Raw genomic sequence first — 24515 nt, 5'->3', positions numbered from 1 at the left:
AAGCAAAAGCAAAACAAAACAAGAACGCTTGCATATCTTTTTTCAAGTTTCCAATGTCATGAAATGGAACTCTGATGAGGACTCAGAAACCCCAGGGGACACACGAGACACACTGTCCCTAGATTCTATGACCTCTTTTAACCCAAACGCTACTTATGCCTTCTACTGAATTATCAGTGTGCTCCCCAGGGTGTGATATTACCAGTGTGCTTTATTTCTACTTGATATAAAATAAAAATCATCTTTACTTCAAGAACCAGTCACCAGGCTTTAATACTTCAATTATTTGATCTTTGAAAAATAGACAAGGCCAAAATAGAAACAACGCCCCCCCAACCCCCACCACCCCCTCCTGCGCCCCCAAGATGTTTTTAATTCTGCCTAATTACAGAACTAGCACAGCCAAGTTTTCTGGTTCCTTTCCCGAGATCCAAAGCCAGCATTAACACTGCCACGAGATTTTATGCATACCTTCCATTAACAGATGAATAAAAAGTGAAGTAAAATAAACTGAAAGTATTCAGGAAAAACAAGTCAAAGCTGGGCTAAATGAAGAAACATTCCTTCCCAAGTCTGCTTTTGGTAGTCAGGGTCTACTTTTCTTTTTCCTGAACCAAACATGGAAGAGCTCTTAAAATTGTTTTCCAAAGGGATGGGGGTGGGGCAGGAGGACCATGTGCATTCCTGTGGTTTCAGCGATTTGCATCGGCGTATTCGAAGAATACTGTCCAAATGATAGAGGATTCACTGAGACAGAATCCTCACGTACCTAGCGTTAGTTGGTACTCAGGTACCCCACCCTGATCCCCTCTTCAGGAACAACACACCCATCCCTGCTGCTGGGAGTATCGGTTGTTGCTGGTATTCCTCACTAGGAATTCGGCCCCAGAAATACTCTTTCAAGGTCTCCCTTTCACCCCACTAGGCAGCCCCCAAATGGGCAATGACTGGCTGGTTCAGGAATACAAAGGCCATCCCTCTCCTTGCCAATCCGGACAGCCTGCAGAGTCAGCCCCACTCTCAGGCTCCCTCTATTACAGTCAAATGACCCTTCAGCCTCTTCCATCGTCTACTCCCTTGTACCTTTCTTTGTCATAGATGTAGCTCTGGAGAACACACCCCAATATACTCTTGTCATCCCGCACTCTGAATCAGAGTCCATTTCCAAGGAACCTGCTCTAAGGCATTTTGCATAGTAAATAACACTAAAGCTTATTCCTATTTTCATAACTGCAGCCGATTTTCCCTTATATCCAGAGATCACCTCACTGTTGTGCTTTTGAAATGACTGCCGCCAAACAGCATGTGATCGGGCATACTTACGGGCTCCGACAGTGCTCAGTCCAGGAGCTGGGCCAGGCTGCTTTGCCCTCAGCTCTTGAAGTAAGTGGGTTACCGCCTTCCAATCAGAGCTCAGATCTTCCAGCTTTCTCTTGAAAAGAAAAGCATACGTGTTATTTATTTCATTAACGTCTTGAAGATAACTCATGTTGTTATGAATTCATTTTGTGAATACATTATTGTATTTCTATTGCATTTTACTTCTAAATTAATTTTTCTAGGTACAGCTCCTTTCAAAGGTATTATAATTATTTTAGCCAACCGCCCTACAAATCCAGGCACAATTTCATTTAAAGGAAGTAGAGCGCAAACCTTAATGAATAGAAAACAAACGCAGACAAAAAACATTGTCGTCTCAGCAACTGTCTTGACCCTCTTGAAGAGTATCTAGTGTGGTTGCATGGAAGAATTATCCAGAGAACATTAAAAAATATGGTCATGTCCTGGCTCACCCCAGATCGATTATATTAGCACCTCTCAAAGGGAGAGGCTGGGGTACACATGGGGATAGGACACTCAGAGTTCACTTCAAGGAAGGACTCTTGTCCCAAATGGTGGAAAAGATGGCAGAGTGGTCCTTCAGGGACTATCTCAGATGCAGAGCAAGCCCTTCCCAGGGCAGCCCTCATTCAATGGCCAAGGTGAGGGTATAAAGGCTCGGCCCATTTTGCTCAGAGCAGGACAATTCTGAAGTGTCATTTCAGCTGCAGGGCTCCCCGTGGAGTCACCAAGCCTGTATGTGACCAGCAGCGTGCTGGTATAACAACTGACTCTCTGGAAAAAAAAAATCCTAATTTTCGTGTTTGCCAATTTCTGGGGTGGCAATACTCTCACCATAGCCAGTTTCCCTTGACCCAGATGGCAAGTGGCTCACAAAAAGCCTGAAAATTTGACAAAAGACCCTGATGAGCAGATAGGAGGTGAGTCCAGTACACCAGTGGTTAGCCGTATGGTTAGTTATTGCCAGTAGAATGTGAACAGAAGTAATAGATGTCAGGTCTGGGCTGAGGCTTTTAAAGAATCTGTGAGGCTTCTCTACCCTTTCTGCTGGCTGGAAGCAAAGAAGTCTAAGGTCCTAGGGAAAACTTTTTCAGTGGACTGGCGGGGAGGGGAGTGGTGGTAGAGAATTAGTCCTAATGCCCTGGAGCAGCAGTTCTCATACTTTAGGATCATCAGAGTCCCCTGGAGGCTGTGTGAAACCACTGAGAGCTGGGCCGCAGCCCCAGAGTTCTAGATTCAGTAGATCTTGGATGGGACCCAAGAACTTGCACTGCTTACAATTTTCTAGTTGATGCTGATGCTGAATGTCCAGAACCAAAGCCTACGGTGATCATTATACCCAATGAGTTATCTAAGCATTGACAATCGACTGGATATGCACCATCCTTGAAAGAAATAAGAAAACTGGTCCTTAAGTCATTTTCTGTAGCACTTAATTCTCTTAAGAAATCCCACTTAAGGGGTGCCTCAGTGGCTCAGTCGTTAAGCACCTGCCTTCGGCTCAGGTCATGATCCCAGGGTCCTGGGATCGAGCCCCGCATCGGGCTCCCTGCTCGGCGGGAAGCCTGCTTCTCCCTCTCCCACTCCCCCTGCTTGTGTTCCCTCTCTCGCTGTGTCTATCTCTGTCAAATAAATAAATAAAATCTTAAAAAAAAACAAAAGAAATCCCATTTAACAAAAGCTGCCAAGGGAATAAGTCTTAAAACAAATACTAAAAATTCATCACTTCCTAATTTATATCATCTCTGCTCTTGAGGTTCCTTATGTCTATTGTGTCTGACATGACAGCAAACCAGGGCTTTTAATTTTTTTTTAGTCCACAGTGCATGTTGTGAAACATTTATTATCACATCAATGAATATAACTCTTTATTTATTGAAACATAAGTCTTGAATCCAAAAGGAAACAAACAATACCTCTGATCAGTGAGGAATACTACCATTGAAAGTCACGTCATGTGGAAGATATTTTTCTATTCTGATCTCAGAGCTAAACGCTGAGAATTAAATATTATAAAAAAGCTAATGAATTAATACAGATTTGGTCTCCTGTTTCCCTTGCAAAGTTGCAGTGACTTCACAAGGACAGAATATTAAGAATAACCATGCTGATAACAAAAAGTAGCAACAGATAATAGGGAGGAGATAATAAACATAAAAGTAGATATTGAGAAAATGTAGAGGTCTTGGTCATTTCTGGAAGGGCTAACAGGGCAACATACGGTGAGGTCTCATCATACATCATTTAACTTACAGGAAGTCACCTACATGTGCTGAGACAAAGAGACTGCACGATTACAGACTGATTTCAATACTGCTGGCATCTGCCCTCGCTTTCACTCAATGAGCATATGGCTCCAGAGTGGCCAAGGAGAGACGGGAGCTTTCTGTTCCTACGGTAGCCTTAGGTTCAACTTTCTTCTCATAGTGTAAGCCTTTCACCGCATTGAGTTTGCTTCTAATATTTAAAGATATGTAGTTATCTTACAATCTGGCTTCTAAAAGCAAACTATTTCATCTGGCTCTCAATTGTATTAAACTTCATATTCCATGTGCATCAGTGCACAACAAAACAGAATGGTAACTGACATTTATAACGATGCTCCTGAAAATAAGGAAAAGCTTCAATTCCATCGTGTTTTAGAATTAGAAGTCCCGGATTTCAGTCTTAACTCATTGCTACGGCTTACATGATAGTTGGCAAATCGGATAGGTCACTCAGATTTATCATCCTTGAAACGTGGAGATAACACCACCACCTGACTCATAGCTTTGTTGGAGAAACTAAATGAGATATTTGATGAGAAAAGAACTCCATGAACTGCAAAGTACTATCAAATTGTTGGTTAGTTATTATGCACTACTTAATGAAGCAAAAGAGAAGATGGTCAATAAAAATTTGCATTAAAATATTAAAATAAAAATATTTCAATGCATAAAGAACAAGGTTTTGGTTATCCTAAAAATACCATGTTTATATATTCAGTTCCCTTTTATTAATATATACATTCAGAACAGTCTATTCATTTATTCGAATGTTATCTTGCCCACTGTTATTTTCAGATGGGTAAATTTCAATGGGTATAATTTCAAATGCAGAAATTTATAAAAATGAAAAAGAGCTCCCAGTGTACCACAAACATCTGAGGACCCTGTTCGGTGTCAAAAATGCAGTAAGCTCAGAATTGTATATTCCCCAAACTTTCATAATGATTAGCAATAGATTTTGATTCAGCTGGTGACAAAAATATTCTCTCAACTTCTTTAAGTCTCGCACGTACTTCAGAGTTGAATTCGATGATCTATATATTACAGAAGTTTTGTTTGTTGGTCTGGTTTGCTTTTGCTTTTTGGTCCTCTGGCAAGTGCCCAAATTTTCTACTCTCCCATCTTTGCTATCAGGCCGTCAACTCCTTTCAGGTAGGAAAACACATTTGGTTGCAGTGAGTAATGCAGCGTTCCTCACATAACGAACTTGAAGTAGGGCTCAGTACAAATCTATAGAAGGTAATGATTTCTTCACCATGTTAATACTCTTCAACCAGATTTAAGGGAATGAAATATATGTCTAAATTTCAACATCTTTAAATATAAAATGAGTGGAGATAATAATGATCAAGTCCCATTCCTGGATTAGATTTCCAGAATTTGAAAATTTTGAACATGCTAAGTCCATTGCAGACCCCAGGCTTTCCCCACGAGAGCCCCTCAAAAATCGGCCATCGTAGGAGATTCCTATTTTACCCAGAGGGAGAAACTTGGAGAGCATTTCTTAAAAATGGTAAACTGAGTTTCATTAGAGGGGACCTTTGCAGCTGAGCATTATGTTCCATGGTATAAAAGCTGCTTGTATATAATCATTAAATGTTAAGACAATTATCTCAAACAATGTGAAATTTATTCTTTACCAAGAGCAGAAAATAAGCATAAGAAAAAAATGATTTCAGGGCGCCTGGGTGGCTCAGTTGGTTAAGCGACTGCCTTCGGCTCAGGTCATGATCCTGGAGTCCCTGGATCAAGTCCCGCATCGGGCTCCCTGCTTGGCAGGGAGTCTGCTTCTCCCTCTCCCGCTCCCCCCTCTTGTGCTCTCTCTCTCTCTCACTCTCTCTCTCAAATAAATAAATAAAAAAAATCTTTTAAAAAAAAAAAATAAAAAAAAAGAAAAAAATGATTTCAGAGTATAGCTTTCCTTTTTAAATTTAAAACAGAATACAGTTTTAAACTCCATGCGAGTTTGGGATTTTCCAAATTTAAAAATCTTACATGTTTCTCCTGTGTCAGTATCTGGCAAGAAATTAATATCGGCCACATAAATAACTGAATCCACCCACGGCTCTATGTACACAGACATGCGTGTGAATGTTGTAATTGAGACATATATGTCTCTATGTCTATCTTTATGAATGCAGTTAATACAACTGGGGGCCAGGAGTGAAATTCAAATCTCTAAATGCTTGCCCAGTTCCAGCACAAGCTACTGAGTAAGCCTCAAGTGAGACCTTCCCTCCAAGTATTTCCTCAGACATGAGTTGACTCATATTATTAGAGCCCTCATAATGTCTCTTCTGTCTTGTTTGTATTATTGTGAACAAAAAAGGCTGGAAAAAAAAAGTAAAAAAAAAAAAAAGGGCCATGTGTCAACAATACAGAGATGAGGCCACTCTGCCACCACAAAAAGGACTAATATAAAGCACTGCTATTTCAACAGTCACATCTCTGTCCCGCTTCAATCCCCTCACCTTCTAGATAAAAATCATTATTAAGTCACCCAATTAAAGATACCCAATCACCACACTGACTCTGTTGACAGCATCTAATCCAAATGGGCTTCCATTTCCCTAATCCCTCTTGAGAATCATCTAGCCAACCGAACCCCATAAGCAGCTCTTTCTAACCCCCTCTTACTGAGATGCCCCAGTCTCCCTGGAAAGATTTCTCCCTTGCTGTGGTAAGCTAAAAATCCTAACTTTTTCATTGTAGGTATGTTCCTAGTAGTCTTCGGATGGACAGGTTTAATGGCATCATACGGGAATTCAAACTGTGCCTTCCATTTTGCAAATAACTTAGAAGGAAGATGGTGAGCTCTAGAATTCTGGAATATACATATGAAGAGTGTAAGTGAATCTGTTTCATAAAATATAACACGGCAAAAGCAATATTTCTCAAAAGTGAGTTATTCTGTAAAATGAAATTTAAAAGATGGAAATGCTGTTCAATTAAGAAATTAAATATAATCTGACATTTGCAATCTCATCCTCATTCCTAAATGTTCATAAGTTGCTCAAAAATCTATTATAAATCTTATTTCCCCTGTGGGAAGGTGGGGCTCTCCTTATTTTCAAGCATATATAATTAGCATTTATTCAGCCTCTCACAGTCAAAGACTTTTCCTCAGTTGTAAACCTAACTTATATGCTTAAAAAATGAAATTCTGAAAAAAAAGAAAGTCTGCTACTCATGTATTAATAAATTATCAAATATCTCCAATATTGTTACTTTCTTTCTGTATTCTTCTCCCAACTTTTTCTATAAGCACTGACATGGAAATTATGTTCACCAAATGCGTGAGTCAAAATGGACCTATTCATTCCAGGGGGACAGACTTAGGACTGTTATCTCTCTACTGATTTCTGATGTTATAAAAAACATTGCACCAGATAAACTAGATCATGTGCCTGACAGAGCATGTATGAAAGCCAAATATTGTTATAAATGTAATATTTCGTTAGGCAAGATTTTGACCAATAAGACACACCATTCAACCTGCTATACCATCTAAAAATCTTCAGACACACATCTGTCGCAATGTATTAAAAATTTTCAGGCGATCAAATAAACCCTAAGGAAGTTCTTGGAAATGTTATGATGTTGATATTAGCAGTAGAACAAACTTGCTGGGAAAAAACAAGCTTAATCTAGTTAATTAACAACAAAACAGCTGGGAAAATGAAACATCCCTGGTTGTGACTGACTTTAATTGAAAATGACTAATGATGCTGTCATTCTGCAGCTACTATTTGAGGAAATGATGCCTGGGAGATAATAACTGCCCTCTTGACCATTCGTCTATGGCAATTTTTTTGTGTTAAAGGTTGGGGTGGAACATTTCGGCCAAATCCAGAAGGCCCTGAACACCTTACATTTTCTGTTACATTTAAAAAGGAATTCAAGAACATTAGTAAAATATATCATTAGATTCATGGTAACCAGATTTTGTTTTTATAATCTAAAAAGTTAGCAAAGCAAACCAGCTGTCTTCATCTCATCACTTCAGCAAGTAACCAAGACATTTTAAATTTCATTGATGCTCTCACTTCTGATATATAGAAGTTGATATAAGTAGTCCAAAATACATATACACATTGAAAACATTTTAATAGAAAGAGTAGGGTTGCACGTTGAGTTAAAGAACGAGGATCAATAGAAGAAAATGTCTTCTAACTGCTTTAGTTCAAGAGAGAGTTAAAAAAGAAAACACCTTAAAAACCAAATAACTGCCTTTTTTTTTTTTTTTTTTAGTGGTTGTCAATATTGTTGTTACTGATGGCAGTTGTAATTGCTGCTTTTAAACTGCAAAATTACTCTGTGGAAAGTGGAATGTATTAAAAAAGATTCCATCAGCAGCATTATCATAAAATATTATTACCAAAGGGATAACTTAAGCAAAATGTTTAACAATTTATCTAATTTATCTGACTCATCTTCACTTTCGGAAGATGAAGGAACCAGATACAAATCAAATGAAAGAAAACTGTGCATGCGTGCGTGTGTGTGTGTGTGTGTGTGTGTGCGTGAGCATGTGTAGGGGGGAGAAAGAGGAGATAGAAAGCAAAACAAGAATGCTTATTTCTTCAGTCACATTATTCTAAAAATTTTCCAGTAATTTTGCATCAGAGATCTAGTGCTACGTTTATGTCATTAGTAGAACTGTCTCGTAACAATATATTTGACCTTTAACGGGAAATTCTCAAAGAAAATAAGGAAGTGGGTTAGTTGGGGATGACAAAAAAGGAAACTAAAAATTTACTATCTTTGAACGTTAAAGGAATCCTAGAGAACTTGATGAAGTGAGGGAAAAGGGGAAAAAAACTCAACAGGGATGAGGCCAGCTCCCAAAGAGAACTCAGCTTGGGAGGTGAGCACAGGAGCCGGACAGACAGGCTGTCTGATGCAGCGTGTGGAGGTGCCAATAGACAGTTTCCTAAGAAACAGAATCATGCTCTGCTATGTCCTCAATTAGAACGTCTGTAAGCGGAGGATATACTAATTATCCATTTAAACACTAGATCTTATGTATGTGTGTACGTATATGTATATATCACTTTCTTCTCCATAACTTATCATTTCCAAATGAAACTTCCCCCCAAAACAGAACCAAACTTTTTTCATGAAAATATGCTACAGGCTACTCAGACCCCTTTCCCTTCTATGAAGGGGTGAGAAACCTGGATGTTAAGGAGAAAAGGCGTTAGGAATAGCACAATTTTTAAACCTGGATATATAAAATGAAAATTGAAAGGGGCTTTATGTATGTATTTTCAGAGCAATGGATCACCCGTCAGAAAAATCATCCCCTGACCTTGAAAAAGAGGTTTTTGATCCATGCAGAGATTTAAACAGTCTCTACAGCTTGTCGTCTTGCTGTGCTGGATTCCATATCCTGAACTATGAGGTGGTTTCTGAGCCTCTAGTGTTTCAGGCTCCCACAAACCCCAGCTCATGTTCAGGTGTTTCCAAGGTCATGGTCCATATGAAAAGTTGCATGTGAATCAACTATTTCTCCACACCCCCACTCTCCCAAGTCAATCTTGCCCTTCTGCCTCTATCAACTTGATAGGTTGATTCTCCTCGAAACCCAAGGGATAAATGGTAGAACCAGAATGAGTTTTCACTTAAGTTCTACGTCTCCAAAATGAGCTGACTTAAAAGGAAATGTGGAAGGAGAGAGAGAGACCAGAAGGAAAGAAAGTGCTCACTCTACAAAATGGTTTTAAGGAATGCAGATGAGAAGGAAAGTTAGCACCTCCTTGCTCTTCCTTTTATTTCAGAAAGCTAATTCCCCTTTTATATCAGTAATGCGAAGGCAGAAAGTAGATAATGCTCACTAAGACACGGTTCTGATCTCCAAGTGGCCCAGGAGTTGAAGGCTTGAGTGGGAGGTGTGATGTTAGCATCAACTGCTTGGATTGTTTACATATAATTAAGATAAAAATTTTCTCGTTGACCTTCAATTAAGAATTTTCCCTCTGTTGTTTTTTTTAACAAAGGCAGAGAAGTGAAAGACAATTTCAGTGCATATCTGTAATGTGTAACAATTGTGCCAAACCCTGCATCAAGTCTTTGAGAAGCAAGCAAGAGTAGACAGAGTAGACCTCTGGAATGGTCCGTTTGTTTGTTTCATTGCTTACTAGGAGAGTCACTCTGTTAACCAAGGAAAGTGTCTGCCTAGGGACCGGCTTTCGTCAGAGCATCAGCAGAAACCCTGAAATTTGCTGCTTTTGGGACCTTCTCCAGCTCTTCAATCTAAATACTGAACACAGTGTTGCTCCATGAAAATTACCAAACCAGCCTTGGAACTGGATGCAAATGATGATGATTATTTATTATTATTATTATTATTATCTGGATATTAGGAACGGTAACAAGGTATTCCTGAATAAATATCTATCAGTTTCTACACACAAATCTGTGCCTTTTAGCATCCGGTGTTTGGACATTGTATGTTTAGACTAAAACTTTACATTTACCTAAGGAAAGGCCCCTTGTAAACTCAAAGAAAAACAAACAATTTTCTAGAAATGAAGCTTGGGCCAAGCATAATCAGTGACCTTAGAGACAGAGTCTAAGTCATGGTAATGTTGTTTGCAAGGACAAACTAGTTCTGTATAATGAGGTTATTGACCTGTACTGTTTTAGAGCAGTTTTAAACATGAGGGCGAGGCTCACTAAATCTCAGCCTGCAATGTTAGCCAGAGAAACCGGGACTGATCAATAAACAGCCACCGTTCCAGGCTCTTGGGAACCTCCATCATAATGGGACACATTATAATTTTGGTCAGGTAGAGAAAATAAGGTAACCTATACCTAACGTCTATTTATCACTGGATTCTCATTTGCAAATGGAAGCCATTGATTAGCTATTTTTCGAAAACTGAGCTGGCTCTCCATTTCTCTCCTCGTGTAATAGCCTGTGAATAAATGTGTCCCAGACTTCAAAATGTACATGAGGAAAGGAAAGAAGGAGAAAGCTTTCTCCCTGGACAGCTTTTTACCAAAGAGAGAAGCAATTACAGACATTTCACTAAAAATTCTTGACCCAATAAAGTACTAGAGCCTGAATGCCAATTTTCCTCTTTCATAAGAAAAGAGTGTCACAGAGAAAAGAAAGGTCACGGACCATATTGTGATTCTTTACAGCTGTTGGAGACAGACAGTATGATGCAGTAGCTTGATTCGAATTAAGCCAAACAATATGAAAAGCATCAAGGCTGGCAAGCAAAGCAATAAAGCCTCAAAGAATTTAATCTACCTTGAAGGTGGGACCACTTTCTGTATTGATGGCATCACACCAGGACAGAAATGAGTCCTTTAATGCAATGACTCGTTAATAGCCTTAAGATCACAAATATATAAATAGGATATGTTGATCAAAAAGACAGCTCAGCCTCTGCTATTGCGGTATGGACAATATTTCTTTACAAGTTATTTCATTGATTATAAATAGACCACGTCAATGGCAAATGTACAACAGGGGAAGCGTAACCCATTATGAGGTAATGGATATTGCTAGAGGTTGCTTCATTACCTTCACTGGCTGGGTGGCTGGTTTTTCCTTGTACAAATGCTGCCCTTTAGACAAAATCCCTTCCACATCCGGCTGTTTAGCTTGAACTGCTACTTCAATTTCCTGGGGAAAGGAACACATACAGTGCAGATTAACTTCACAGTTGGCAATAAAATTACTAAATTTAAATATACCCTTGGAGACTCCACATGTATTGCGGATCAATTTCTGCATGGTACATCGGGACACAAAAAGGTAGCTTTGGTGCAGAGAAAAGAAATAGAGGTCGTTGTGGAACATAGTAAAGTTGAAAATATTTATCCCAAATCTCCTTGAAATCTACTCCAATACTATTAAATAGAAACACAGACACTAACTTTGTTTTTCAAAAAAATAAATCTCAAATGCAATAATGAGAAATAGGACTTATGAATATGATTAATATGGATAAATGCTATCGTTAGCTCCAATAATCCCAGTAATCCTAACGTTCATTTTACTTTACAAACTTCTTATTTTAACAGGATTCTTTTGGGCTTTGGATCCAAAATTTAGCTTTGAAATAAAACCAAGTAATTCTTACCACATCACTGTCAAGATTAAGCTTCTTTCCGAAGAGTAAACACTTAAAGCACCATGCCAAGGCTTATTAATTATTAAGCAGTCAAATTAAATAGGCCTTTTGAGGAACGATTTATTTTAAAAAGTTTGTTTTCCCTTAGTCTAGAGAAGACTGAAGAATGACCAAACAAACAAACAAACAAAAACCTCTTTAGATATGAATATAAAGTATTTTGTTATTGGCTACTGTCTGGCTGGCTTGAAGAGAGAACAAAACAAATGTGCATACATTGAAGCTGAAGGAAGTGAAGTTAAATATTACAGAAGACTTTTTGGTTGAAACGCTTGTTAAACACTAGGATGGAATATCGATTAATCGATGTCAGGCGTCAGTCAGGGCCTGGGCAATCTTCCCCAGATAGCAACTCCTGATTAACTCAAATCTCCCTTCCTCCCTCCCCTACCCTGGAGCCTCCCAGCACTGCTGTGTGTACATGTCTTCATGCCACTGCTTCCTTTATATACTCCGTTTGTATCTTTCTCTCTCAGCCCATCAGGGCAGGGAGTCCTCTGAACCCAAATTACTGTAACTTATAGGGCACAATAGGGTGTCTTACAGTTTATGCATGTTTGGCACATACTCGTGAAAGGGATTATTTCTTTAGCTCTCATTATAATAAATACCAGTGGAAGGTGGGCACTTGAGTTAAAAGTGTCTATAACATTAAGACTAGCCCTGTGCCTTGATGAGTATGCGTGCAACGCGAACATGCACACACCACCTTTAGGAACAATAATTACGGAGGAAAACAGGACCTAAAATTATAAGAACTTTCTGAATGATAAAAAAAATTCTAAAAGTTATTTTAAAAAAATCTTGTGAACTTGTAATGAGTTCAAATTCAGCGTGGACTTTGTGAGAATTGAGTATTTCTTTCTTGAAAACTGCTTATAAGCGCACCCAGTATAAATTCTATACCTTCCGAAAATTATCACAAATAGTCAATAATTCTGCCGATGTATCAGGTATGCAGCCAAATGATGAACACTAATATTTTTCTCTCCCTGCCCCTCTTCTGCAATCCCAAATAAATAGTTCTAAAGATCGCAATGCACTGATGCTACTATTCAGAAGAGTTAGGAGACTGCATTTTTTATCACAAGGAATTCCCTTAGGAAATAAACACATTCTAATTCATGCAATTTTCATTGGCAAATGAACATGAACAGCAGCAAGTCTGACATTAGGGCAGCCCAGATATTACTCAGAGCCGAATTTGAAGCAGGTGCTTGCTAGATGAACTGAGGAAAAGTTGGCACGTCTTGTGAAATGTCCCTGGTTTGCACCTGCAGAAGGTAAGATATTTCCTCTTCAGGCCATCAAGTTAGCCCCAGATTTAGTCCTCTGATGAATGAGTACTGCAAAGTCACATCATTTCCCTTTATAGAAATGTTTCCTATTAGCATGTCCTTCTATCACCACTAATGTCATCTCTTTGTCCTTCAATGAAATAATGAAGAGTTTAAGTACCTGGATGAGATTTACCCTTAGTCCCACAGAAATAGAGCAATGGCAAAAGAATCACGTTCAGCTCTAAATTCTTTGTTGTTATTTCTTGGCAATGTTTTGGAGAACCTGATATCTAATTACATGTACCTTTGATAAATCACTTCACAAAGGCCATTTGTGAAAATAAAATTCTACAATTTACCTCACTACATTTATTTGCAGTGTGAATTTATTAAATAAAATATAGGTCAGTTGTTCAGGGTCAAATATTATTGCTTGAAGGGTCAGCTGTAGTAAATCCAGTTAAATTCACTTAAAATACTCTTTAGCGTATTTTTCCTTAGTGTGAGAAAAAATGGAAGTATAAGTGAATTAAATTAAAAAAAGATTTGGTATCTCTCCATGCAATGAAAGCTTGACACAGAGAAGTTGAAAAGCACAGCAGAGCAAACAACCCCAGCCGAAGCACAGGACTACACAAAAGTAAAAAATGCTGCTACAATCCCTAGCTGTGCGGAAAATGTCAAGAAACTGCTATAATGATATTAACTGCTGTAATAATATTTACAAACCAGAGTTGCTAACAGTTTACTATGTGTCAAACAGTGTGTGTTTCATACATTTTTTCCCTCATGCTTAACACTCCCACAGAAAGGGTATTATCTAATTTTACAGATGCTGAGACTGAGGGAAATTGGGTCAGTTGTCCAAAACCACATGGTCTGCAAGTGGCAGAGTTGAGATTATAACCAGGAAATGTATGCCACTAAATGTCCACTCCACCCGTCCCTCGGCTGTTTATATCATGTGTGTACGTGCTCCAAAATTGGCAGTCGCCTCTCTTAATACCATGCTATTTTTTTCCTCTTCCTCTTCAACTCCAGTACATTCTGTAATAACCTTCTAGGGTGTAAGTGAGAGAAAATCTGGTCTCTTCCCATAGAAAAGAAATAAATTCTCACATAGCCTTTAAAATGCACCAAGGGTGTCTCTTTGTGGGTTTATGATTGCCAAACTGATGCTATCCAGGTCAGAGAATTGGTTTGAGTAAACCTTTTATCTCACGAATGGCCTTACATTTTTATATGATTTAAGATAAGGTGAAGGAGGTCACCACTAAAATGGAAACATAGCTAATTATAGTGGCCAGTTTTTGTAAGTAGAAAGTGTTCAACTTCAAAGAACATTCAGACAAGAAAGTCTTGATAGAATTTCAACCAAAAAAAAAAAAAAAACCCACCTAACCTCTAATAATAGCACCTTCCCATTTAGGTTTTTTTTTTTTTTATTATTTTCCTCTGCCTTATTCTTAATATATCCCCTACAGTGTAAGATTGTTCACCAGGAGTCAAGACCCTTATGATGTGACTAGAGTTTGATTTCCTCATTTCACAGAACTGACAGCTCACTACAGTCTCATGCATAATTTTAAGAAAATAATTTGTAGTAATTAGAGAATAGAGAGTAATCCTTCATTAATAATCACTAGGAGAATATCATGGTGTATTTTAAAATCTAGCCCTCACAGGTTTTCCAAATGGAGTGACAGTCTAAGCACCTTCAGTCTTAGTTATTTCTTATGAAACAGTATTACTCATTGGGGAGTTGTTGGTCTGACGGGCCACAAATCAAAGGTCAGTGAAGAAAAAAGACAACACCTGTGAGGGGGAAAGCAGCAATTCCAATGCAAATTAACACACACATTTGCTAAAAATTGACGTCACTATTATATTTCTCATTTCATATTAAGCTGATTATACATATTTGTCTTTTTTTTTTTTTAAAGATTTTATTTATATATTTGAGAGAAAGAGAATGAGAGACAGAGAGCATGAGAGGGAGGAGGGTCAGAGGGAGAAGCAGACTCCCTCCCTCCCCTGCAGGGAGCCCGATGCGGGACTCGATCCTGGGACTCCAGGATCATGACCTGAGCCCAAGGCAGTCGCTTAACCAACTGAGCCACCCAGGCACCCCCACATTTGTCTTTTTTTAACTAGAAAGTTGCCCCAAGGAAAGTGTAACAGAGAGGCATTTTGCCTCGTTTTATTTTTTTAATTTTTAATCGTGTCTCCATCATTTTACCTATTGCTAGCCTCATAACACATGAATAATATGTATATATGGTATGCTATCTATCACCATGTAAGGAGGATATAAACAGCCTCTCACATATGTTCCAACATTCACTCATTCTTTGTTCATTTGACAAACATGGAAGGAGTATTTACTCTATTTCAAAGTCTTGGCTGGGAACTGAATACTACAGGGCATAAACATAGTCCTTTGTGAAGGATAAAGAGAAACGATCACATATTAAACTTACAAGGCAACAAGTTAAACAGCCAGCAAAGTGCAAAGTCCAGGGGGGCATAGAGAAGGAATTGATGAGTTCTGAGTTGAGGGACGAGAGGGTGGGGGCCGGCCTCACAGCTGAAGAAAGGCTTGAGCAAAGGCTTGGAACACAGAGAGCTCATGCACCTGGCTGACAAAAGGAATAGATGATATAAAGTACTGCAAGAGGGAATCTGGGATCTGCAAAGATAGGAGCCAGAGGCAGGATGGTGATCCCATGCCAGGGCAATGGGAAGAAATGGTACAGGAATAGAAGGCAAGAGCCAGGAAATAAGGATCTCTTACACTACCCTCAGAACCTTAGTGGAGACCCCACAAAAGGGTTTTGAATGAGGGAATCACACTTTGCATTTGAATGGATGTTCTAAAATGAATGTATATGAATATATGAATAGAGAGATAAAGAACCTACTACTAATGCATGGTTTTTCATTCAAATAAGCTGGTGTGAATGAGATATGTATGCTGCTACTGACAAAAAAAAAAGCTCGAGTAAAAATGTCAACTTTTTCCTTAGCAAACTTAAGTGACCATTACCTTAGTTTTCTAATTTATAGAGTATTTCCTGCCATTTGGCTATTTTGTCAATCCCCACAATCAACAATTTTTCTATGAACTCTAAGATATCATGGATTCTAAGAATGACTATTATTTTATGAACTGCTAAGAAGGTTAAAAAATCAGATTTTGTAGACACTATTATGAGATATATCTCAATTTCAGAGAAGCTGAAATGTAAAAAAGTGCATTTTTGAAACCACGGAAATTCTAAGATGTTGGTGAATACTACAACTGGTTTATTACTTCATTATTATTTGCTCACTCTACAAACATGGCTATGCTGTGAATGAATACACTTTCCTCCCCACTGACTTTGGTCTTTACCATGTGCCTTACTTTGATCCATGAACTGTGAGCAGAAGAGACTGTATGACAGCTGTGAGCTGGGTCTTTAAAGACAATTCAAGATCAGCTAGTACCCTCAGTTCTGGTCTTCTGCCATGAGAGAATAATGTACCATATATGAGTGGCTCTTTCAGCCTGGGTTCTGCAATAAGAAGACATTTGAAGCAGATCCACAATTTATTATAAGGAAACCTGAACGTGATCCGCAGTGTGAAGTAAAGATGCAGCTGATCTACAGACACATGAGTAACAAATGTTTGTTTTTAGAAGTCACTGAGATTTGGGGCTATTTGTTGCTGCAGCAAGAGCTAACAATTACAACATTATAGTGAAACCGTCAAACAAACAAACATATGGGTTCCTGGGATGAAAAACCAAAGTAAGCCTTTAAAATAAATGTACACCGGGCACACATTTCGGCTGTACCATCTCTCATTCCACATGCAAACTGCTTGCTAAAAAGGGTAGCAAGGAAAGAAAAATGAAATGGACCAATATTGTGTTAGAGCCTGACTTCTCTGGCCTAGATTGTCAGGCAGACTCTGACAAATGAAGGCTGATGGTTGGAAAAACACAACATTGTGCAGTTGCGTTTCTCTTTCCCCTCATACTGGGTGACTGTTCTTTTATTTATCTACAATTAGGTTTGTGAGACCACAGCAACGCAGCTCTCCCTCACTGTAACTGCATGCTGTCAAGTACGTGCCAAGCTGATTGACAAAGAATGACAGGGTCTCTCTTTCCATTCTGAGCTAATCAAGGGCAGCCCACCAAAGGGAGGCTTTGTTCTGATTTAGAGATTTATGGATTTCAAAAATAATCTGTCCAAATATACAAAGTATAATGCAGTATTGATTTTTTTTAAAGTGGCAAGTATTATGAAACCAAGAAGATATAATCTACCAAGGTACATACTTGGACTGTTCAAGGCCAATAAGAGAGTGGACATAGATGTGACCATCAGGTAATGAGACTGATATTCAGAAGCCACACTTAGAAGCCCTCCACTCACGAAGAAGGGGTTTCAGAGTCTTTGGGGCAGAATTATTCTGACGAATGAAATCTTACCAACAAACCCCCAACGTATTAATTCATTCAATAAATACTGACTAAATATAAGAACACTTCTTGTGTTATAAATAGCTTAGGCAATGGATATTTAACAGTGAATGAAACAGACAAAATTTTCCTGTTCGCATGAAGCTTGCCTTCTAATGGGGATGACGGACAATAAAATATAAATTATGGTACCTCAGAAGGTGAAAAGTGCTAAAGAGAAAAAAAGAAAAGCATCACGTAGAGATAGATTATATGTGTGGGGTAAGGAAAGATGGGAGGGGCACATTTGAGAAGGTGTGGAGGGGAAAGCCTCACTGAGAAGGTGGTATTTGAATAAAGATTAGTTGGAAGTGAAAGAATGAATCGAGCAGCTATCTCAGGGAAGAGCGATCCATGCAGAGGAAACCATGAGTGCAAAGGCCCAGGAGCAGCGGTGTGTCTGGCATGTTCAGTGAGAAAAAAAAAAAAAAGAGGAAGCCCGGGTGAGTGGGAACCTGGTGAGCACGGGGAGAGTAGCAGGAAGCAAGCCAGAGAGGCTGGGAAGGAAGGGTAGGCCCTTCAGGGCAACTACCTGAGGACGCTGGCCATTACTCTGAGATTAGGCCCTGTAAGAGGGTTTTCAGCACAGGAGTGATGTGATTGGATTTATTTTCTTAACAGATGATTCTGGCTGCTGTGTGAAGATTCAACTGGAGGGATGTAGGGAAGAGACAGTAGTTATAAGCAAATTCCCAAGGGAGTTAGTTGAAGCCACAGTGTTTGGAAGGAAGTACTTGTTTGTGGAAACCTAATACACTTACTCTGAAACTCTTTATACATACAGTTTTTGAATGAGGACTAAATCTCTGATCTGGTTAAAGCAATACTTTAGCCAGAGTCATTTACTGAAAGTGGTGCTCCCCAGGTTTTACGTTCCTAAGTCCTTAGGAATAAAGACTATGGGCTCTTAAGCCCAGCTCTGTAAGTTCTGATCCTGGTATGAAGTGGTTATTTTCAACAGACACCATATGGCCCAAAAATCCTAAAGTACATTCCCAAACCTTTGCTATCTGATCCTTTTCAGAAAAAGTTAGCCAAACACTGATCTAGAGCAATGGCTGGGCTTGGGATTTGTGGCTCTCAAAACCTTCAGGTGTACAGAAAAAGGATACATGTAGTTATTTTTAAAGATAAAACATGAGAAACATATTTTGCCTTTTATCTCCTCATACGGACTCATTGAGACAGTCAAACAATTTATAGTTCGACCTTAGAGCAGGGCTCAACAAACATTTTCTATAAGGGGCCAGACAGTAAATCCTTAGGCTTCATAGGCCACATGGTTCCTGTCATACCTGACTCTGGCCGGTGTACCGTGAAAGCAAACATAGGTAATGTAAACAAATGAGCATAACTGTGTTCCAATAACACTTTATGTACAAAACCAGGTGGTGGACTGAATTTTGTCCCTTGCACTGTAGTGTGCTGAGTCCTGCTTCAGTGTATTACAGTGTTGTTGGAAGTAATCAGATGAGGGGCAAGAACATCTGGGTTCTAGACTTAGTGAATCATGAGTTGGAGCAAGTCTCTGAGTTTTAGTATTTCCGTGTCTGAGAATTACAGATAGCATTACCTCTCTGCATGAAAAGTTGACCTCTGAAGAACTTTCTAGCTGTTTTCTACATGGAAATCTGACAAAGTTGGAATGTCAACTGTGTTAGTGGGCAACATCACTACTGCTAAAAAAATAAATAAACAAATAAAGACCTGGCTTGGGAGTTCTACTGATGAACTACAAATGTTAAATGGAAAGCCATAGTTTGGGGGAACCCCTAAATGTAGTAACTCTTGTAACTGAGCATGTATCTTTCGTGGATCTTGGAAACTCTACCTGTGTCATAAGACATTGGCTCCTGGGGCACATTAGGCTTCCAGGCCAGAGTTGACCCAGCACCTCTATGTGAGTCTCCTTCCTTTGCACCTGACCTGTCATCTGGGAGTGGGCAGATACCGGGGGGAAAAAAAAAATCTCTTGTATAGCTCTGTGAATGCTGCACAAACCACTGTGAATTCTACTCCCACTAAAGATAGATGCCTGATCCTGCCTTCCTGGGAAGCTGTGTTTCTGTTCCTGTGCCCTTTGAAGTGAATTTGAAGCTGAAGGTGGTTACTGGGAGCCTCATTCAGTTGCACCTAAGAAGACTCGTTGATGGGCTTTATAATAATCATGTCTAGGACCCACATTTTCTTTCCACAAATTAATTGCTCTAAAATTGGGACACATTTTATAAATGATGGCGTGTCACAATCTAACTGACAGCACCTCTTTCTTAGTGACAGATAAAATAATGATGCATATTCTAATCAATGGTGTCTTTGCAGCCGTGAAATATGGTATGTGACCAGGATATTCATAGTAGGTCAGTATCAAATGATTTAGTATATGCAGAAGTAAACTAACTGCTACCACTTATTGAGAATTTACTAAGTACAAACACTCTCCTATGCACTTAACATAAATCATCCTAGTTAATCTCACTCAAGCTCTACTGCAGAGCCTTTCAACACACATTAACTGTCATTTTTTTTCAGATTAAAAAACTAGAGTCACAAGAGGTGAGGAAACTTGCCTAAGGCACAAGCTAAGAGATGGTAGATATAAGATTTGAACCCTGGTCTGTCCGAGTCATACCCTGCATGCTTAATTACCATACTAAATATTCTATGAATTTAAGTATATTCCATATATACAGTTAGATTTTCCTTGATAATTCAGAGTTTAGAACCAGAACAAAGTATTTTTGATTAACGTATAATTTTCAAGTAGGGTTTTGCAACCTCAGCATGACTGACATTTTGGTCAGAACAATGATTTGTTGTAGGGAGCTGCCCTTTTATTGTAGGGTGTTTTGCAGCATCCCTGGTCCTGATTCACAAGATGCCAGTACCACTTCCTGCTCCCCCAGGTGTGGGAACCAAGAAAGGCTCCAGACACTGACAAATTCCCCTGGAGAATAAAATCAACCCTGGCTGAGAACCACTGAATTATTGAATATATAAATGAGCAAATGAAAGAATGTCTCCTCATGGTCTTCATTTCCAGTGTACATGAAATAGGATAATTTAATACTAATATCCTTTTTCTCCTTTTCCTTGTATGGAACATTGTTTGTAACGCCATCTTTTATATATTTTTTTTCAGATGCACTACCACACACACTATGACTTACACCTCATTTGAATGTGGTTTTGATGAACTCTAACTAAAATTGTAGGTTTCAGTTTCTGGCTGAATTATTCCTGAAAACACTGCTTGAAATACCCAGATGGATTCAGGGACAGTGAAGGCATGTAGAACAGAAGGTAGTCTTGCTATGTCAGAGTTATCTTTCTCTTGCATTGCACATTCACCTTGGCCAGTGATATCTGCATTGCTTTAAACTGATACAGCACAATGCTGAATTTATTATCCATGTTGCAACTGGACATAGTTCTTGAAGTCTTGATAGAGAGTATTTTTTTAATGTAAGTATTATTAAACACTAGAAGTTTCTTTTTAAAATATAAAACAGCAGTTAGGTTAATTTTCAATAAAAGCAAAGAGCAACTCAGTACACCTGAAACTAATATAACAGTGTAGGTCGACTACACTTCGATAAAAAAATTTTCAAAAGAAAAAAGCAATTCATCTCTGACTTCATGATTGACACACTTTAAGTAAAATTAAAGATGCTTTGGTTTTTACTATTAAGCGCCATACCAAAATTATAGTTATTATCTAAAACAACTCTTTCTAAATTCTTCCATAAGCTCAAGCAAACAAATGGATAACTGGATTAAATTTGTGCTTAAAAAAAAAATAGCAAAGACAACAAAAAAAAAATCTGAGGTTTCTCTTCTGAATAGCCTTTCCTTAAACATATATGAAAAACAAAGCTAACATGAGGGTTGTTGAAATGAAGGAAAGGAACCCATGATGGAATAAAGCCACTTCTTTCGTTCACATAACATGTCACCCTTCATCTTGAGTCCCAGGGTTCCATTCAGCCTGCCAAACTTAATTCTTTATATTCTTTTAACTCTCTATGATTTCCACCACTCTAGCTAAGTGAACATTTTCATTGGTCTCCTGTAAAGTCAATGATAAGGTTTTGGATAAGGAATTCCGGACCTGTATTTCAGATGCATATAACTGTTAGAGTCCAGAATATACAAAGAACTCATATTAACCTGTAAGAGAAAATGAACAATCCGATTGAAAATTTGGCAAAGTATTTGAAGACAACTCATAGAAGGAAAAATCTGAATGGCCAACAAACTTGAAAAGCTGTTTAACCAGGGATATGCAAATTAAAATACTAAATTCATGTCATTTCCCGCTGCTGGTGGAAAGCAATTTACAATGTATAATAAAGATGTGAATACTCTAATGAGTCAGCATTTCCACTAGGTATTGTCACATGGGTTTGTGAGGAGACCTACAAAGAATGTTCTTTCAGCTATGTTTACATTAGTGAAAAACTAGAAACAACCTAATGATCATTCATTTCTAACCTTATAACTCCACTGATTGTTTTGTTCTTATTCAAATCAGACATACCTTTAATAGGCTACTTCTCTTCTCTAAAGCTACTTTAAATACTTGTTCTTATTTTGTACGGTGTCCAAAATTCTGTTTAACTTAGTCATAAGCAAAGTTAATGCTTCTATTCATAACTGACCCATTGAAGACATTAAAGATAATAAAGATAACACGGTCTCTAATAAACCTGACTTCAGCTATAATGGCAAAGACAGTATAATATCTCAGATAACATCTGCCTAGTTTTGAGTAAAGCACAGGAGTGTGTGAGTATAATTTTGTATTTGTGTTATCTCTCCAATTATGTAAATCACTAGTACTTATTATTATGCTAATGCTAAGAAGATATATTGTAATAAATGTTACCATGAATTATTTATTTTGTGTTCCTTATCACCTACTTCATCAGATAATTTAAAAGAGATGCCTATCTATCCATATTTTCTCTACATGTTATTCACAAAAGTTCTCTCAAATGAATCTTAAAAATTAAAAGTATGCACATAGGTTTTGTAATTTCATGGGTCAATAAGTAGAATTTTAGTTGTACCCTATACATTCTAGTGAGTGCTTCCATATTTTGCCTTTTGAATGCTTAATAGTTATTAATTTCAGGAAAATCAATCTCATTTTAATGACTAGCATGCTACCTAACCAGTTATTATAAATGCAGTTTGCATTTTTAACCTTAAAATTAAAACTGTTATTAAAATGCTAAGAGTTAAATAATTATGGGTGCTTTTATTAACTATAAACTTTGTGCCTTCTTATGATCAGTAATTGCTGAATATTCACTATGTCCAGAGGGGGCAATGAGGTGTTCAGAAGTTGGAAGCTATGGCTTCAGAAATACTGGACATGCAAACTCTTAAGCTTTTAATATATTGATCTGTATACTGAAATTACACAGCAAATTAAATGCATTTACGCTAGGGGATAATTTGAGTAATTTACAACTAAGGTGTCTATTTTTCAAAATATATATCAGATACAAACTGAAGTATTTGATATCTTCCATTCTATGTATAATTCCATATATAGTATATCTATTTTCCAACATGTGAAGGAATGAGCCCAGAGACGCTACAGCTCTCGAGGGAGAGCCAGGAAGAATGAGAGAAAGGTATGACAAGGAGAACAGCAGGTAAGTGGCAGTTTGGAAGTATTTGGAATACAAAGGTGATGTCTAAGTCAAGTACAACTGACTAAAAGTAGTAACCACCTAATTTTGTCTGTTAGATGACAGGAAGACTTACACAACATAGAACTATATTTTTAATTAGATTTATAATACACTCTTATTTTCAATGACATGGAAATTAATACAAGTGAAATCTCAAGGGAGAGAACTGTGTATTTAAGAAAAAATATCACTATGGCATATCTAAGCAAACCTAGTGCGCCAAATTTGCTTACATCTTCAATGGGAAGAATCATGTGACTTGTGATTTATTTCCCCACTAACACCATCTAAATTTATTCTGAATTTGAATATTTCAAGTATTCCTTAAAACTTTATCTTGAGAATGCTACTGAGTTTCATTAGAAATATTCATCTCTAAATTAATTTCCACCATTTTGGTAAATTTTTTTAACTCTCAAATATGAGTAGAAGCTTTTATTAGTATAAGTTTATGAGATGGCAATTAAATAGCAAAATAGTTTTAATTAAAATAAGTATTCCTGAAAGTGTTATTTTTAGTGTTAAATGATTTTTCTACATATTTGTCTTTTTTCTCCTTTTTAAGTAAAATCACAAAGATTATGGCCATAGGTTCTCTTGTTTTTATTTTTTCCCACAGCACCTGATACAATGTTCTGTTAACACCAAATCCATATCCTCCCCTTACAAAAAAAGGGTATTGGGTGGCTTTATATTGCTATAACTTCTTGGCAGTCGTGCTTACCCATAATGATAGTCACATTTGCTTTTAGAGGTGTCATAATTATGTATTTCAACTTTTAAGTGTTCTTCAGTAGTAACTCACTTACATAAGGATTCCTTTAGCAACCAATACAGTTTAGTGAGCAGAGCACAGCATTTCCTGGTGAAAATACAAGTTCACAGCTATGCGGTCAGTAGGGTAGGTACCAGGCAGACAAAGGAGACTGCTGCAGGGACTGAAAAGTCAAGGAGAGTACAGAGACTGGCATGGGGACCATAGGTCATACAGTCCATGTAATTTTCCCTCACTATCAATCCAGATGCCATGCTAGAGAGGAGCAAGAGGAAAGCTAAGGAATCTGAAAGATTTCCCATTTATTCAAGAGATGGCAACACATAAAAAGAGACTGATAAAATTGTTTCTGAGTGAGGTCCTTTTTTCTCACTGCCCAACATGGGGGAAGTATATGAAGATCAGTGAGGAATAAATAAAGTTTCATTTGTTTAATTCATTACATGACCCTAAGGTATTTATACAATTCTTCCCAATTCATTGT

General features: G+C 38.0%; 1 protein-coding gene across 1 annotated transcript in view; it reads right to left on the bottom strand.

The window, feature by feature from the left end:
* The window catches only part of DMD (dystrophin), a 1845074-nt gene that overhangs the window by 664696 nt on the left and 1155863 nt on the right, over window positions 1–24515 (bottom strand). The window contains exons 43-44 of the mRNA XM_081807964.1: window positions 11146–11247; window positions 1324–1432 (exon numbers count right to left, since the gene is read on the bottom strand). Coding sequence (XP_081664090.1) covers window positions 1324–1432; window positions 11146–11247 — 211 coding nt within the window. The remainder of the gene's footprint in view (window positions 1–1323; window positions 1433–11145; window positions 11248–24515) is intronic.

Source organism: Leptonychotes weddellii, chromosome X (genome assembly GCF_054177405.1).
Source record: "Leptonychotes weddellii isolate Sample4059 chromosome X, ASM5417740v2, whole genome shotgun sequence".
Taxonomy (NCBI): Eukaryota; Metazoa; Chordata; class Mammalia; order Carnivora; family Phocidae; genus Leptonychotes; species Leptonychotes weddellii.
This window is presented reverse-complemented; position numbering and strand designations above follow the sequence as displayed.